Raw genomic sequence first — 17,383 nt, 5'->3', positions numbered from 1 at the left:
AAACCTCTGACCACCGACCGACCGTCGGCCTGTCAGAACCTGAACAACTGGTCTGAGATCAGGAATGGGCTCAGACCGGACAACCAGTTTATGTTCAGACCCCCAGGGTTCAGGACCAGTTTATGTTCAGACCCCCAGGGTTCAGATCACTCAGTAAAATTAAGTTTAAACTATTCTTTAGTTTTGAGAATTAGTTCATGGTTGATGGTTTTAGCCACGACTCGTTAATCTGGTTGTTTATGGTTCTGTGTTTGGATCTGGACTCTGATTGGCTGGTCAGGATATCCGTTCTTTCATTGGTTACCTCCAGGTCAGCTGACACAGAGACAGACGTCTTCTACGTGTTACTAAAACTAAAGTTCTGGTTCTGGTTCCGATGAATAGTTATTGGTCGTGGAGCTGAACCTGGACCTCATCCCCTGAACTGTCCACAGGGACGACGTCTCCACTGTCCACTCAGCTCTCGTCCATTCTGTTGTCCTCCTCTCCTTCAGTTCAACTCTTCATCGTTATCTTCCACTCATCCCCGACGTCTTCTCCAATCACGATCCTGGTCTCTCGTCTCTCCCTGATGTCCTCCTCTGTCAACTTTTCCCCCTCCTCCTCACTGTCCTCCTCTAGTGTCTTTGTCTCCTCTTTCTCCCCACAGTTCATCCTGTCTTCTTCACCGTCTTTCTCTGTCTCCTCTACTTCGTTTTCTGTGTCCTCTGTCCTACCTTCCTCCTTCATCTCCTGTCTGTCCCCTGCCTCCTTCTCTTTATTATTGTCCTCCTGGCCCTCCTCTGAGGTCTCTGGTTCTTGTTGTTTGTCCTCTAATATCTCTGGTTCTTGTTGTTTGTCCTCTGAGGTCTCTGGTTGTTGTTTGTCCTCTAATGTCTCTGGTTGTTGTTTGTCCTCTAATGTCTCTGGTTCTTGTTGTTTGTCCTCTGAGGTCTCTGGTTCTTGTTGTTTGTCCTCTGAGGTCTCTGGTTCTTGTTGTTTGTCCTCTAATGTCTGTGGTTCTTGTTGTTTGTCCTCTGAGGTCTCTGGTTGTTGTTTGTCCTCTAATGTCTCTGGTTGTTGTTTGTCCTCTAATGTCTCTGGTTCTTGTTGTTTGTCCTCTGAGGTCTCTGGTTCTTGTTGTTTGTCCTCTGAGGTCTCTGGTTCTTGTTGTTTGTCCTCTGAGGTCTCTGGTTCTTGTTGTTTGTCCTCTGAGGTCTCTGGTTCTTGTTTGTCCTCTGGTGTCTCTGGTTCTTGTCTTCCTTGTTGTCTGTCACCTTCGTCCTCTTTGTCCTCCAGTTCCAGGAGATCAGATGAATCTACCTGTAAAGTTTCAGCGTCCATCAGGATCTCCGTCAGCATCTTCATGAGGTCTGACTGAATCTTCTCTGGTTTCTCACTTGTCACCTTCTTCTCCTCCTCCTCGGTCTTCCTCAGGAGTCCAGTCAGGTTAAATGACTTCCTCCAGAGCTGTGGGACTTTGTTCAGGTGAGTCAGGGCCTCCTCTAACCAGTCCACCAGGAGCTGGGCTACGTTGGTTAGGAGTTGTTGCGGCGACGCCTCCTCCAGCTCCTTTGGGTTTCGTCTGGTAAACGTGGACCAGCGTGAAATCAGGTAGCGCTGCAGCACCGGCTTCACACAAACCTCCAGAGGTTGAAGAAGGACGGAGCATCCTCCGGGGATCACGGCTGGCAGCGTCCCCGACCCACTGATAGACGCCAGGAACCGATCTCCCATATGTTCCCGGTGTCGGTCCAAGACCAACATCGACTTCCTGGGCTGAGCCGGACCAGACACATGTGGCAGCCAGACCTGTTTAGTCCAAAGATCTAAGACCTCCTCTGCTGACAAAAGGTCTGGAGCGGTGCCCAGGATGATGAACCCTGGCCGTGCTTTTTGCTCCAGATCCCTGCTGGCCAGCACCAACGACTTCAGCACGGTACCATCGGCCAGCGCTGCCAGGAACACAGTGACCAGAGGTACCGACCCAGAGAGCTCCAGGGCTTCCGAGCGCTGAGACTCGTCCTGAGCGAGTCTCACATCCAGAAAGAGACACAACTCGTCCATCGCCGCTACAGAAGATTCTGTCAGCCCGTGGACCTGGAAGACGTTCTGGGTGAACTCCCTGAAGGACTTCACCTTGGGCTCCAGGGAAGGAGGCAGGGAGTGAAGCAGGGACGTGCACCTGCCGACAGCCCGGACGCCCAAACGGTGCAGCAGCAGGAAGCTCACCGCCCAATCGTAGGAGATCCGGAACGAGTCAGCAAAGCCTCCCTTCTTCTTGAGCGTGGAGGCTTTGTGGAAGAGGTTGCTCTCTGTGATTGGGAGTTGCTGCTCACGCATGGACAGCACCCATTCCACCAAGCGCTCCTCGCCACCGACATCGACCTTATGCTGCGGCTCAGTTTGCTTCAGATGTTTCTGGGCCTCCTTTAGCCAGGACTGGATTAGCCGGGTGTCAGTAGAGAAGACCCGTGAGGCCTGGCGGAGTCCACCGCACAGAGCAACCAGGCCAATCCTCAGCTGGCGGGCGGTCAGGACATCCTCACGATCTCTAGAGGCCAGTTGGTCGTTTGTTGTCGAGGGTGAGAGAGACACTGGACGTTTTACATCTTTGTTCAATCCTTCCTTAAAAGCGGTTTCTTCTGCGGCGTCCAGATCATCCAGTTTCTCCTCATCTGAAAAGTCTGTGTCCTCCACAGGAGCCATGTCTTCGTCCACGTTGCCCTCAATCTTGTCGACCTCCATGGCGCCGCTGCAGTAAAGATTCATTATGACATGAAACCACAACAACTTCTAACAGACCATAAAGACAAAGAATTCAAAGAGAGGAACTTAAATGTACCTTATCGTGTCCTTCAGAAATCCAACTTTGGTCGATCCTGTTAAAAACACCAAACACACCACCATTAATACATAAATAAACCAACTTGTACTGATGGTTGGGTGTGAGATACCAACCTTTGTTGAGAGGTGACAGGCCGTGATATTCCCAGAAGCAGCTCGGCTGTTTGCACAGGTTGACTTTACATATGACGCAGCCATAGACGCTCTCGTGGCGGACGTTGTTCTTGTTGCAGTTCTTGCACCTCTTTGAGATGCAGCTGATCTTTGACATCCTGTGTCTCTGTTTGACAGCTTCGCCTGCCACCTCCACCCTCGTCTTGCGCGCGCTGGCGATCTCCATGGTCTCAAAGTACTTCTGGGCGCACTTGGCGAGCTGGTTTCCGAGACGCTTGCGGAAGTTGACCTGAGTAAACAGGCCGTCCTGCACCCAGGCAGGGGGGTTCTCTTTGCGGCTCTCCCGCAGCAGAATGAAGGCATTGACAATGCTCAAGTTGACCAGAAACCAGAAGAGGCTGCGCCAGTGTCTGTCCTGGGGGATTCCTCCCAGCGGGTTGCAAGCTAGCAGCTGTTTACAGATGTCGACTCCCCGCATGTTCTCCTGCAACAGACGGAAGGCCATGGGCCGGTCAATGGGGTCCAGCCCCCCTACTTTGGTCTGAGATCGCCTCCAAACAGTGTCTGGTTCACCGGGAGCTGCATTAGTCGCCAGGCAGCCCATCTCTTTGGTGTCTCTCCAGCGAGTGGCCAGCAGGGGGCCATACTGCCTTTGTAGGAAGTCCCCGGGTTTCTCCAACCGGCCCTCGTCCCACAGTTCTCTGGGCAGGATGGGGTTGGGTGGAGGAAAAGAGCTGGAGGCATAGATACCCTGATCCAGAAGCTTCTGCATCAGTGGGACAGATGTGAGTGAACTTGCTAGGAAGAGTTGATGGTGTTTGTCCTCCAGACCCTTCACCAGCTCTGGGACCACTGTGAAACCAGGCGCCTGGATCACGTTCTCCACCACCTGAATGAAGAAGCGGTGGCAGTAGCCAGACTTGGAGTCACAGAGCAGCCACACCTGAGGCTGGGTCTTCGGGTTCCCCTCCTCCAGACTGGGCAGGAGCGCCCGGTCGATGGTGAGGCAGCAGTTGGGCCGATAGGCGTCCCACATAGCCCTGCCCAGGATGTCCAGCATGGGCCTGAAGATGTGCAGAGGGTCACTGGTGTCGCCGGTGCCACGGTACTCGTCTGTGGCGAAGCTGCCCATGCGGATGTTGGTAGCGATCTGCTTGAAGCGTTTGAAGCTCATGGCTCGGTAGAAGGTGTAGCTGTTGTCATAGTGACTCCAAGACCAGTAGTGCTGCGGGTCGGGCAGATTCTGGATCCCCATCAGAACCACCAGGCCGATAAAACCTCTGATCTCGTGGGTGGTGACGGGAAACCAGCCCGGGCAGCAGGAGCCCAGAAACCGGGAGGTCTTGGCGTGAGCGTTGGTTTCGTCAGTGATCAGCTTGATCAGTTCGGCTGGGAAGACCAGGTTAAAGAAGTCGATGGCGTCACTGTTCTTTGACAGGTAATGGTTAGGTCCGCTGGTCTCCGTGAAGGGGACGATGGAGGACTCTTGGCTCTCCACCGGTGCTTTCCAACTATCTGCCGACCTCCAGGATGGGTCAGGAAAGTCCTTGCTGTGGTCAGGTTCCTGGTCTTCACTGTAGCAGAACTGGATGTCAGGTTCAACAAAAGCTGAAGAAAAAAGAACAAACATGTTAAACATCCTGAAGTCATTCAGCAACAAAATTAACACTGAGACAAATGGTTTGGACAAAGGACAGTCTCTCTCTGATGTTAAATGTCCTAGAGTTGGTCTCCTGTAGCTTCCTAAAGTCTTTCCTTGTCTTCCTTTTATTCTCCTAGAGTCGACTGGAACAGCTGACTACCTTCATTTACACAGCACACGTGGTTAGATAATGGATTCTGGTTCTTCTGTTTTAGAGGAGGTTAGCAGCTTTGACGCTAGACAACCACCATTAAAACAGAAGAAGAAGAAGTCGCTACAGGGACGTGGTTTTGGTAAAATTAATAACTAAAGATCTGTTTTGGCTGAAGCCTGACACTGACTGGGACATCTCGAGTTTGGACCAAACTCCAGATGCAGACATGAGGTTCAGAGCAGCTGATTATACACTCATTATATTGTGCCTTTAAAGATAAATATCAAAATATCTTCTTTCATTTGAGTCAGTTCTTTGTCAGAGAGCTGCAGAGATCCTGAATCTAAAAGCCTCTCAGTTAATAATTAACGAAAAGACAAACGGGAAGTGTTAAACAATGATTAGAATATCTGAGGTTTAACTTAGTTTTAAGATTTCTCTCATAGTTAGAAATAACCTCTTAAACTTAACAGCAGCTGGTTTCATTATAAAGTCTTGTCAAGTGTTTCCAGTAAATTCATGTTTCACATGTTTGACATATTTTTCTTTAGAGGCTCCTTCAAGACGTCGACTCAGTTACAGATAAAGTTTATGAACTTTACTCTGAGATTCTTGTATCTATAAACACTTAGTTTCTGGTACTTTGCTCCCTCTCCTGTTTACTCCTCCTTCGTGGCGTCAGTTTTATTTACTTTGGCCTAACAGCTGGATGTTGTCACAGCTACGAGGGGGTTTAGAGGGAGGCAGCGTCAGCCAGTCTGATCTGGTTTGACTCAAGCAGCTGTTTTCTAGTTAAACTGTAAATCTGGTGTCTGTGGTGACTGTGGTGGTGATTGTGTCTGTGGTGACTGTGGTGTCTGTGGTGATGACTGTGGTGTCTGTGGTGGTGACTGTGGTGTCTGTGGTGGTGACTGTGGTGTCTGTGGTGGTGACTGTGGTGTCTGTGGTGGTGACTGTGGTGGCGTCTGTGGTGTCTGTGGTGTCTGTGGTGGTGACTGTGGTGGTGATTGTGTCTGTGGTGACTGTGGTGGTGACTGTGGTGGTGATTGTGTCTGTGGTGGTGACTGTGGTGGTGATTGTGTCTGTGGTGGCTGTGGTGGTGATTGTGGTGGTGATTGTGTCTGTGGTGACTGTGGTGTCTGTGGTGGTGATTGTGTCTGTGGTGACTGTGGTGGTGACTGTGGTGGTGACTGTGGTGGTGTCTGTGGTGGTGATTGTGTCTGTGGTGACTGTGGTGGTGACTGTGGTGGTGACTGTGGTGGTGACTGTGGTGTCTGTGGTGGTGACTGTGGTGGTGATTGTGTCTGTGGTGGTGACTGTGGTGGTGACTGTGTCTGTGGTGTCTGTGGTGGTGACTGTGGTGGTGTCTGTGGTGTCTGTGGTGGTGACTGTGGTGGTGACTGTGGTGTCTGTGGTGGTGACTGTGGTGGTGATTGTGTCTGTGGTGGTGACTGTGGTGGTGATTGTGTCTGTGATTGTGTCTGTGGTGGTGACTGTGGTGGTGATTGTGTCTGTGGTGTCTGTGGTGGTGACTGTGGTGGTGATTGTGTCTGTGGTGACTGTGGTGTCTGTGGTGATGACTGTGGTGGTGATTGTGTCTGTGGTGACTGTGGTGTCTGTGGTGGTGACTGTGGTGTCTGTGGTGGTGATTGTGTCTGTGGTGACTGTGGTGGTGACGGTGGTGGTGACTGTGGTGTCTGTGGTGGTGATTGTGTCTGTGGTGACTGTGGTGGTGACTGTGGTGGTGACTGTGGTGTCTGTGGTGGTGACTGTGGTGGTGATTGTGTCTGTGGTGGTGACTGTGGTGGTGATTGTGTCTGTGGTGTCTGTGGTGTCTGTGGTGGTGATTGTGTCTGTGGTGACTGTGGTGTCTGTGGTGATGACTGTGGTGTCTGTGGTGGTGACTGTGGTGTCTGTGGTGGTGATTGTGTCTGTGGTGACTGTGGTGGTGACTGTGGTGGTGATTGTGTCTGTGGTGACTGTGGTGGTGACTGTGGTGGTGATTGTGTCTGTGGTGACTGTGGTGGTGACTGTGTCTGTGGTGGTGACTGCGTCTGTGGTGGTGATTGTGTCTGTGGTGACTGTGGTGGTGACTGTGGTGGTGATTGTGTCTGTGGTGACTGTGGTGACTGTGGTGGTGATTGTGTCTGTGGTGGTGATTGCGTCTGTGGTGGTGATTGTGTCTGTGGTGACTGTGGTGGTGATTGTGTCTGTGGTGACTGTGGTGGTGATTGTGTCTGTGGTGGTGATTGCGTCTGTGGTGGTGATTGTGTCTGTGTCTGTGGTGGTGATTGTGTCTGTGGTGACTGTGGTGGTGATTGCGTCTGTGGTGACTGTGGTGGTGATTGTGTCTGTGGTGACTGTGGTGTCTGTGGTGGTGACTGTGGTGGTGATTGTGTCTGTGGTGGTGACTGTGGTGACTGTGGTGGTGATTGTGGTGTCTGTGGTGGTGATTGTGTCTGTGGTGACTGTGGTGTCTGTGGTGACTGTGGTGTCTGTGGTGGTGACTGTGGTGGTGACTGTGGTGTCTGTGGTGACTGTGGTGTCTGTGGTGGTGACTGTGGTGGTGATTGTGTCTGTGGTGGTGTCTGTGGTGGTGACTGTGGTGGTGACTGTGGTGGTGACTGTGGTGGTGGTGTCTGTGGTGACTGTGGTGACTGTGGTGGTGATTGTGGTGTCTGTGGTGGTGATTGTGTCTGTGGTGGTGATTGTGTCTGTGGTGACTGTGGTGTCTGTGGTGACTGTGGTGTCTGTGGTGGTGATTGTGTCTGTGGTGGTGTCTGTGGTGGTGACTGTGGTGACTGTGGTGTCTGTGGTGGTGACTGTGGTGACTGTGGTGGTGATTGTGTCTGTGGTGGTGTCTGTGGTGGTGACTGTGGTGGTCTCTGTGGTGGTGACTGTGGTGGTGACTGTGGTGGTGTCTGTGGTGGTGACTGTGGTGTCTGTGGTGACTGTGGTGTCTGTGGTGTCTGTGGTGTCTGTGGTGGTGACTGTGGTGGTGATTGTGTCTGTGGTGGTGACTGTGGTGGTGACTGTGGTGTCTGTGGTGGTGTCTGTGGTGGTGACTGTGGTGGTGACTGTGGTGGTGACTGTGGTGGTGACTGTGGTGTCTGTGGTGGTGTCTGTGGCGGTGACTGTGGTGGTGATTGTGTCTGTGGTGGTGACTGTGGTGGTGACTGTGGTGGTGACTGTGGTGTCTGTGGTGGTGACTGTGGTGGTGACTGTGGTGGTGACTGTGTCTGTGGTGGTGACTGTGGTGGTGACTGTGACTGTGGTGGTGACTGTGGTGGTGACTGTGGTGTCTGTGGTGGTGTCTGTGGTGGTGACTGTGGTGGTGATTGTGTCTGTGGTGGTGACTGTGGTGGTGACTGTGGTGGTGACTGTGGTGTCTGTGGTGGTGACTGTGGTGGTGACTGTGGTGGTGATTGTGTCTGTGGTGGTGACTGTGGTGGTGACTGTGGTGGTGTCTGTGGTGGTGATTGTGTCTGTGGTGGTGACTGTGGTGGTGACTGTGGTGTCTGTGGTGGTGTCTGTGGTGGTGTCTGTGGTGGTGACTGTGGTGGTGACTGTGGTGGTGACTGTGGTGTCTGTGGTGGTGTCTGTGGTGGTGTCTGTGGTGGTGATTGTGTCTGTGGTGGTGACTGTGGTGGTGACTGTAGTGGTGACTGTGGTGTCTGTGGTGTCTGTGGTGATGTCTGTGGTGGTGATTGTGGTGGTGACTGTGGTGGTGACTGTGGTGGTGACTGTGGTGGTGATTGTGGTGGTGTCTGTGGTGGTGATTGTGGTGGTGATTGTGGTGATGTCTGTGGTGGTGATTGTGTCTGTGGTGATGATTGTGGTGGTGTCTGTGGTGGTGTCTGTGGTGGTGATTGTGGTGGTGTCTGTGGTGGTGATTGTGGTGGTGATTGTGGTGGTGTCTGTGGTGATGTCTGTGGTGGTGATTGTGGTGGTGTCTGTGGTGGTGTCTGTGGTGGTGTCTGTGGTGGTGACTGTGGTGTCTGTGGTGGTGATTGTGGTGGTGTCTGTGGTGATGTCTGTGGTGGTGTCTGTGGTGTCTGTGGTGGTGATTGTGGTGGTGATTGTGGTGGTGTCTGTGGTGGTGTCTGTGGTGGTGTCTGCGGTGGTGATTGTGGTGGTGATTGTGGTGGTGATTGTGGTGGTGTCTGTGGTGATGTCTGTGGTGGTGATTGTGGTGGTGTCTGTGGTGGTGATTGTGGTGGTGTCTGTGGTGGTGTCTGTGGTGGTGTCTGCGGGGTGGTGCAGTCTTACTCCGGGAGCAGCAGATGGCGCTGTGGTGCTCTGGGTGGACCAGCAGGTGGGCAGCCATGTGATCAGCTGTCTGAGGCCTGAAGTCACACTGAGAACATCGCAGCAGGAACGGACTGAAGGAGGAAACGTCATCAGAAAACTGATCATAGAACAATCACTGATCAATAACATGACTGGTTCTCACCATGGAGGAGGACGTCTGTGGAGAGGGACCAGTCTGTCCTCAGAGCGAGGGACGTGGTGGCTGGAATGACAACAACCAATCACTGACCAATCACCAACAACCAATCACTGACCAACAACCAATCACTGACCAATCATTGTCTGATTAGTCCTACAGTAATGTGAGTGCAGCAGTAATCTGATTAGTCCTACAGTAATGTGAGTGCAGCAGTAATCTGATTAGTCCTACAGTAATGTGAGTGCAGCAGTAATCTGATTAGTCCTACAGTAATGTGAGTGCAGCAGTAATCTGATTACTGGATCATGTGGGTGGCGTAGGCTCTGGAGCAGCAGCTGCTGTAGGGACACAGGAGACAGTGGACGTAGGTCGGGTAGTGGGACGAGAAGTCTGAGGCGTCAGTTCCACATTCAAGACACAACAACCGGTTACATGACCAGCTCCTGGAGAGAGAGGACATCAGAGGACATTAAAGGACATCAGAGGACAGAGTGAGCTGTCCTCTGGTGCCACCTTCAGGACAAACACAGACACTAGATCCAGGACCAGATGATCATTGAATAATCTGGTTCTACATCAGATCGTCTGGATTCTGTCTCCCATATGTCACCTGTCTGTGTCTCACTTGTTTCATTTGTCTCACCTGTATCTATCTTATCTGTCTATGTCTCACTTGTCTCAACTGTCTCTGTCTCACCTGTTGTGTCCTCTGAGCAGTCTCTTGGTCGGGGAACGCGGTGATTTGTTGACCGCAGCGTTTCTCTGGAGAGGAAACGTCTTGAGCTCTGTCTTGATGATGATTGGCTGGACAATGAAGGCGGGGCTCTGGAGGAGACGACTTCCTGCTGTTGTCACCAGAGGCCGGCTCTTCCCGTAGGTCCTGATGGTCACCTGGAGACAAACGGACCAATGAGACAGACACTAAGATGGCTGAGCTCTGGAGAGGGCCAGCTGCTGAAGGTGGTTGCTGACCTTTGACCCTGGCGGCAGTCCCTCCAGCTTGGCGGGCCGGCGGAAGCTACGGTGGTTTTCTAGTTTGTGCTGCATTTTGTCCTTGAGGAAGACGAACTGAAGACGACACCTGTTGCAGTGGAAGGCCTGGTTGATCTGGAATGAGTTCAGGATGTTGATGAAGCTGCAGGATGTTCAGACTCATCAGACGGTCTAATTTAGTCTAGTCTAGTCTAGTCAGACCTGGTCCAATTCTGTCTGGTCCAGTTTCCACTAGTCTAGTCTAATCTGGTCTTGCCTCCAGTCTGGTCTTGTCCAGTCTAGTCAGATCTGGTCTGGTCTCTTGTGGTCTATTCTCGTCCACTCTGGTCTAGTCTCGTCTAATCTGGTCTGTTCTGGTCTGGTCTGGTCTGGTCTGGTCTGGGGACCACCTGTCCAGGTACCTGGTGGCGGAGCAGGTGCTGCTGGTAGCTGGCCGGGTTCCTGGTCACTTTCAGACAGAAGACACACAGCAGGAAGCGAGAGTCTCTGTGGAAGCTGGCGAAGTGTTGAAGGACATCCGAGTAGAAGGACGAGCGATACGAACACACCTGCAGAGAGGTCATCACACCTGAGGTTAGACCGAGGACAGACGCCAAGGAGGGTCAGAGGTCAGAGGTCAGAGGTCAGACACTCACCTGGCAGACGTAGGGCATTTCTCCTGGTTTGTGGTTTGACTTCATGTGGTTTAGGAACGCCGGCTCGTTCTCAAACGCCCACTCACAAATACGACACAGCGCTGAGAGACAGGTAGAGAGAGACAGGTAGAGAGAGACAGGTGGAGAGAGACAGGTAGAGAGAGACAGGTACAGAGAGAGACAGGTAGAGAGAGACAGGTACAGAGAGACAGGTAGAGAGAGACAGGTACAGAGAGACAGGTACAGAGAGACAGGTAGAGAGAGACAGGTGGAAAGAGACAGGTAGAGAGAGACAAGTGGAAAAAGACAGGTGGAGAGAGACAGGTACAGAGAGACAGGTGGAATGAGACAGGTACAGAGAGACAGGTAGAGAGAGACAGGTGGAAAAAGACAGGCAGAGAGAGACGATTGAGAGAGACAGGTAGAGAGAGACAGGTGGAGAGAGACAGGTGGAAAAAGACAGGTGGAAAGAGACAGGTACAGAGAGACAGGTAGAGAGAGACAGGTGGAGAGAGACAGGTGGAAAAAGACAGGCAGAGAGAGACAGGTGGAAAGAGACAGGTACAGAGAGACAGGTAGAGAGAGACAGGTGGAGAGACAGGTACAGAGAGACAGGTGGAGAGACAGGTACAGAGAGACAGGTAGAGACAGACAGGTACATCCCAGGTTAATAGGGTCAGCAGGACAGAGATGACACAGGTATCTCCCCAGGTGTGGTTCTTACCTGGGGACAGGGTGGAGCCGTGGACCAGGTCCTGGTGACTCTGGAGCTGAGCCGGAGACGAGAACTGTCGGTAACAGAACCTGCAGCACTTCCTGTCATCACCTCCTCCACTGATGAGCTCTGAGTGTTGGAGCATGTGCTGCATCAACCTGGACACACACGCAGGTAAACCTAGAGGTGTGTTCAGGTGTGTCAAGGTGTGTTCAGGTGCTGGTGGTACTACCTCAGGTTGTTCTCTGCCAGGTGTGTGCAGATCTGACAGGTGAAGGTGGAGGTCTTGATTCCCAGTGGGTGTGGCCTCCTCAGACTCAGGTCTCCCTGAAACGTCCCGTAGTAGAACTCCTCCACGCTCATCACCACCCTGGAGGGGTCAGGGGTCAGAGGAGAGGTCATCGAGGAGGAGGTGGGACCAGGACCCAGACCCGGACCCGGACCTGGAGCTGAGGACCAGACTGAAGGTGAAATGATGGACAGAGAGATCTGACCAACAGGAACTTCTGGTTCCTAGTTTAGTTCTTTGAGTGAAGACAGAACTTGAGGTCAATGAGATGTTTTATATTTTAGACCTGAACATTAACAGCTTGGATGTTTGTGGACAGACGGTCCCTGATGAGCAACAACAACTCTTTCTCTGAGCTCCTCAGAAAGCTCCTTTGTCCACAAACATGTGTTGTGAAGATCAGACTGAGACCAATCCCTGATTTATTGAAACTAAACCAGGAACTGAACCACACCTGAGTCTCATTATATTGATGGAGACACTTCTGAACACATGGAGGAGCTCCTCTCTGATATGTAATATTGGCTCATTTAGTCTCATACATTGGTTGGTTTCTCTTTGTCGACTTTCAGGACTTGTGGAAAAAATGTTTTTATGAAATTAAAACTTTTAAGTAGCTGAATCTATTTCATGTGTTTGGATGTGAGCAGAACTTAGACAGAACCTCGTTCTATCAAAGTTCTCGTGTCCCTAATGAGTTGTCGTAGTCGTACCGCTGCGGATCGGAGTGAATCTGGTGACGCCGTTAGCAGAACCAGACGGGAGGGCGGGGGACACGGCCAGCTTCAGGGAGTTGGTTCCGCTCAACTGGGTCATCTGGAGGTTCACTGGAGACACAAAACACCAGTCAGTGCTCTGACGCCCCCACACCCACCCCCCCCGCTCCCCAGGACCCCCCCTGAGCTGACCCGGTCCTGGCGTGCTGGTGCGGATAGTCAGTGTAGCAGGGAGCCGCATGGCGGTGAAGGCGGAGCCTGGTTGGGCGTGGCCTGAGGAGACGGGGGTCGGCCTCGTCTGGACGGCCTGTCCCTGGGGGAGGATGGGGGACACGCCCACACTGGGCCGGACCAGCTGACCCAGAGTTGGAGCTGTGAGGAGAGAGAGCGGCGCGTCATCGATCATCAGACGATTAATTATTAACTATTAGTCATTAATTATTAGTTATTGATCACTGATCAGCTCACACTGGATCAGGGTGAGCGGCTGGACCGTCTGACCCGGCTGCAGGTTCAGCAGCAGAGGGGTCCCGTGGTTCATCATCGTCTGCATTGGGAAACCCTGTACACAAAACAAACGCACACCAGTGGTCAGGACGCCACTGAGAGGAGCCAACAGCTGATCATCAGCTGGTAAACAAACAAAGAGTTGTCTGACCAGGGTCAGGCAGAGGGAGCGCTTGTTTTCTGTACCTGCGTGGCGAGGAGGATGGGCCGGGCGTTCCCTGTCCCGGGGGCTGCTGGGAGGAGAAAGGCTCCACCTGTCGTCTGTGTCAGGAAGATAGGTGGAGCCTGAGCCATAAGGGGCGGGGCCGGGGCCGGGGCCGGGGGCGGGGCCGGGGATGCGACAGGGTGGCGAGGAGGAGGAGGAGCCACAGAGGAGGAGATGATGTGGACATGTGATGAAACTGAGGATGAAGAACCACAAACATGTCGTCATGACGACCGGGGACAGATTGTATTAAACAGTGATGTTGTGGTCATCTGGACACACAGGTACCTGTTGGAGCAGGTGGGACAGGTGAGGGAGTCCTGGGGGGCGGAGTCTCAGGGGCAGGGGGAGGAGACCGGGAGTCCTCTACTGCAGAAAGACAGGGTGGATGTGCAGCATCCGTTACCATGGCGATGTAACCTGGCAGTCCTCACAGAGAAAGAGACAACATGTGTCTCACCTGGCTCTCCGTAGCCGTCCATGAAGTCCATGTCGTCCTCCTCCACGCTGTCGTCCACCTGTTGCCATGGCTCCAGCTCCTCCTCCTCACACTCCATAAACAACTCCGTGTCCATGTTGCTATGGAAACCAGGATGAAGACAAAGGCGTCATCATGTTGATCTGAACCATAAAATGTTTAAATCTGACTCTTCTACAGATGATCAGCCTTTAAACCGTTTTAACTTTATTTATAATAACAATCACTGTAAAGTTAAATGTTGTTGTTAATAAAGTTTAATTTAACGTCTGTAGAGGACAGTGTCTCTGTAGAGGACGGTGTCTCTACCTGTAGAGGACGGTGTCTCTGTAGAGGACAGTGTCTCTACCTGTAAATAAAGTTTAATTTAACGTCTGTAGAGGACAGTGTCTCTGTAGAGGACGGTGTCTCTACCTGTAGAGGACGGTGTCTCTGTAGAGGACGGTGTCTCTACCTGTAGAGGACGGTGTCTCTGTAGAGGACAGTGTCTCTGTAGAGGATGGTGTCTCTACCTGTAGAGGACAGTGTCTCTGTAGAGGACGGTGTCTCTACCTGTAGAGGACAGTGTCTCTGTAGAGGACAGTGTCTCTGTAGAGGACAGTGTCTCTACCTGTAGAGGACGGTGTCTCTACCTGTAGAGGACGGTGTCTCTGTAGAGGACGGTGTCTCTACCTGTAGAGGACGGTGTCTCTGTAGAGGACAGTGTCTCTACCTGTAAATAAAGTTTAATTTAACGTCTGTAGAGGACAGTGTCTCTGTAGAGGACGGTGTCTCTACCTGTAGAGGAAGGTGTCTCTGTAGAGGACGGTGTCTCTACCTGTACAGGACGGTGTCTCTGTAGAGGACAGTGTCTCTGTAGAGGACAGTGTCTCTACCTGTAAATAAAGTTTAATTTAACGTCTGTAGAGGACAGTGTCTCTGTAGAGGACAGTGTCTCTACCTGTAGAGGACAGTGTCTCTGTAGAGGACAGTGTCTCTGTAGAGGACGGTGTCTCTACCTGTAGAGGACAGTGTCTCTGTAGAGGACGGTGTCTCTACCTGTAGAGGACGGTGTCTCTGTAGAGGACAGTGTCTCTGTAGAGGACAGTGTCTCTACCTGTAGAGTACGGTGTCTCTGTAGAGGACAGTGTCTCTGTAGAGGACAGTGTCTCTACCTGTAAATAAAGTTTAATTTAACGTCTGTAGAGGACAGTGTCTCTGTAGAGGACGGTGTCTCTGTAGAGGACGGTGTCTCTACCTGTAGAGGACGGTGTCTCTGTAGAGGACAGTGTCTCTACCTGTACAGGACGGTGTCTCTGTAGAGGACAGTGTCTCTGTAGAGGACAGTGTCTCTACCTGTAGAGGACAGTGTCTCTGTAGAGGACAGTGTCTCTACCTGTAAATAAAGTTTAATTTAACGTCTGTAGAGGACAGTGTCTCTGTAGAGGACAGTGTCTCTGTAGAGGACGGTGTCTCTACCTGTAGAGGACGGTGTCTCTGTAGAGGACGGTGTCTCTACCTGTACAGGACGGTGTCTCTGTAGAGGACAGTGTCTCTGTAGAGGACAGTGTCTCTACCTGTAGAGGACAGTGTCTCTACCTGTAAATAAAGTTTAATTTAACGTCTGTAGAGGACAGTGTCTCTGTAGAGGACAGTGTCTCTACCTGTAGAGGACAGTGTCTCTGTAGAGGACAGTGTCTCTACCTGTAAATAAAGTTTAATTTAACGTCTGTAGAGGACAGTGTCTCTGTAGAGGACGGTGTCTCTACCTGTAAATAAAGTTTAATTTAACGTCTGTAGAGGACAGTGTCTCTGTAGAGGACAGTGTCTCTACCTGTAGAGGACGGTGTCTCTGTAGAGGACGGTGTCTCTACCTGTAAATAAAGTTTAATTTAACGTCTGTAGAGGACAGTGTCTCTGTAGAGGACAGTGTCTCTACCTGTACAGGACGGTGTCTCTGTAGAGGACAGTGTCTCTGTAGAGGACGGTGTCTCTACCTGTACAGGACGGTGTCTCTGTAGAGGACAGTGTCTCTACCTGTAGAGGACGGTGTCTCTGTAGAGGACGGTGTCTCTACCTGTACAGGACGGTGTCTCTGTAGAGGACAGTGTCTCTGTAGAGGACGGTGTCTCTACCTGTACAGGACGGTGTCTCTGTAGAGGACAGTGTCTCTGTAGAGGACAGTGTCTCTACCTGTAGAGGACGGTGTCTCTGTAGAGGACGGTGTCTCTACCTGTAGAGGACGGTCTCTGTAGAGGACGGTGTCTCTGTAGAGGACAGTGTCTCTGTAGAGGACGGTGTCTCTACCTGTAGAGGACGGTGTCTCTGTAGAGGACAGTGTCTCTACCTGTACAGGACGGTGTCTCTGTAGAGGACGGTGTCTCTACCTGTACAGGACAGTGTCTCTGTAGAGGACAGTGTCTCTGTAGAGGACAGTGTCTCTACCTGTAAATAAAGTTTAATTTAAACGTCTGGGTGCAGTTTCCGTCGCGGCCACAGGAGGCGCTCCGCCCCTCCAGCTGCGCTCCGGGCTTTTGTTTCTTTAAACCGACCGAAGCGCTCCCGTCTCGGCGGAAACAACCGCCCAGTCCGGTACGGAGACACCGAGGGCTCCGGTCAAACAGCTGGAGCTGAAGCCGGGTCACCGGGACCAGAACCGGGACTCAGAGCGCAGCCGCGGTGCGTTTGGTTCACTGTCTGCTTGCACCGCCCCACCGGCAGCAGTTAGCTGTTCCAAACCGAGCGCCTCCTCAATGCTGCGTGTTGAGCCGAACCGGGCCGGACCGAGCCGAACCGAACCGGGCCGGACTGAGCCGGACTGAGCCGGTCTTACCTGCTGCTGGAGCAGGGCGGCGGAGCTCGGACGGGTTTGCACGTTTCTTCTCCAAGCGCGCTCCGGTTCGACGAGCAGGAGGGCGGGTCTTCCGCCCACCGTCTGTGTCAGAGCCGCTGATTGGCCCGCATGAAGATTGCGTCACTTCCCGTTCAGACAGCGGCGCCTCTCATTGGTCGCTGGAATTTTTTCTGGAGAAACTGAAGTCCGGTGTGAGCCGCGGGTTTGCAGGTTGTAGACGTTAAATCGGTGTGCAGCGGCCGGTGAATCCCCGGTACACCGGAGCCCCCGGTAGACATCACAGGGGGCGAAGACCGCGTCAGCACGGTGGCCTGGAGGCGCCAAAACAGCAGCCACTCACAGGAAAAGACGCCATTTTGATTTGGTTGTTTTGTGGCGGGGGGAGTGGCCACGTTGTGTGACGTCACGAAGACGAGCTGAAAAAAATGAAACGAAACCGGATTTAATGAATTAAAGGTTTAATTAAACAACAACATTCAATAAAACACACGAGAAAAACAACACAACGATGTTTATCTTCAAATCTGTAAAAACTACAAGAAAATTATATTATGTTCCTGTCTCTGTAGAGGACGGTGTCTCTACCTGTAGAGGACAGTGTCTCTGTAGAGGACAGTGTCTCTGTAGAGGACGGTGTCTCTACCTGTAGAGGACGGTGTCTCTACCTGTAGAGGACAGTGTCTCTGTAGAGGACAGTGTCTCTACCTGTAGAGGACAGTGTCTCTACCTGTAGAGGACGGTGTCTCTGTAGAGGACGGTGTCTCTACCTGCAGAGGACAGTGTCTCTGTAGAGGACAGTGTCTCTACCTGTAGAGGACAGTGTCTC

At 52.1% G+C, this 17,383-nt stretch overlaps 1 protein-coding gene across 2 annotated transcripts; it reads right to left on the bottom strand.

Moving 5' to 3' along the window:
* Positions 1–493: 493 nt before the first annotated feature.
* pogzb (pogo transposable element derived with ZNF domain b) lies at positions 494–17,040 on the bottom strand. Of its 2 annotated transcripts, none has more exons than XM_084557197.1 (19): positions 16,537–17,040; positions 13,707–13,825; positions 13,535–13,615; positions 13,228–13,442; positions 13,003–13,096; positions 12,727–12,906; positions 12,532–12,645; positions 11,762–11,978; positions 11,539–11,687; positions 10,815–10,915; positions 10,581–10,727; positions 10,159–10,293; positions 9,884–10,077; positions 9,486–9,629; positions 9,190–9,249; positions 9,006–9,118; positions 2,941–4,548; positions 2,825–2,861; positions 494–2,734 (listed from the first exon to the last, which is right to left on the bottom strand). In XM_084557197.1, the coding sequence occupies exons 2-19, from the start codon at positions 13,819–13,821 to the stop codon at positions 496–498; spliced, it is 5,943 nt and encodes a 1,980-aa protein (XP_084413323.1). In that variant the 5' UTR covers positions 13,822–13,825; positions 16,537–17,040; the 3' UTR covers positions 494–495. The 2 variants fall into 2 exon arrangements, with proteins under 2 accessions (XP_084413323.1, XP_084413324.1); XM_084557198.1 differs by lacking the exon at positions 16,537–17,040 and adding an exon at positions 14,139–14,184.
* Positions 17,041–17,383: the final 343 nt, after the last annotated feature.

The sequence above is a fragment of the Chelon labrosus genome (assembly GCF_963514085.1).
Source record: "Chelon labrosus genome assembly, chromosome: 12".
Classification (NCBI taxonomy): domain Eukaryota; kingdom Metazoa; phylum Chordata; class Actinopteri; order Mugiliformes; family Mugilidae; genus Chelon; species Chelon labrosus.
The sequence above is the reverse complement of the archived record's forward strand: the minus strand, read 5'-3'. Positions and strand labels throughout refer to the sequence as shown.

Bases quoted from the DNA above. Each gene is read 5' to 3' on its own strand.
- pogzb (XM_084557197.1), bottom strand. From the start codon at position 13,821: ATGGACACGGAGTTGTTTATGGAGTGTGAGGAGGAGGAGCTGGAGCCA. The intron at 11,688-11,761 runs GTAGTACCACCA...GTGTGTGTCCAG, and splicing joins CTGGCAGAGAACAACCTGAG to GTTGATGCAGCACATGCTCC. The intron at 9,630-9,883 runs GTGAGACAGAGA...CTCTCTCTCCAG, and splicing joins CTGCTCAGAGGACACAACAG to GAGCTGGTCATGTAACCGGT.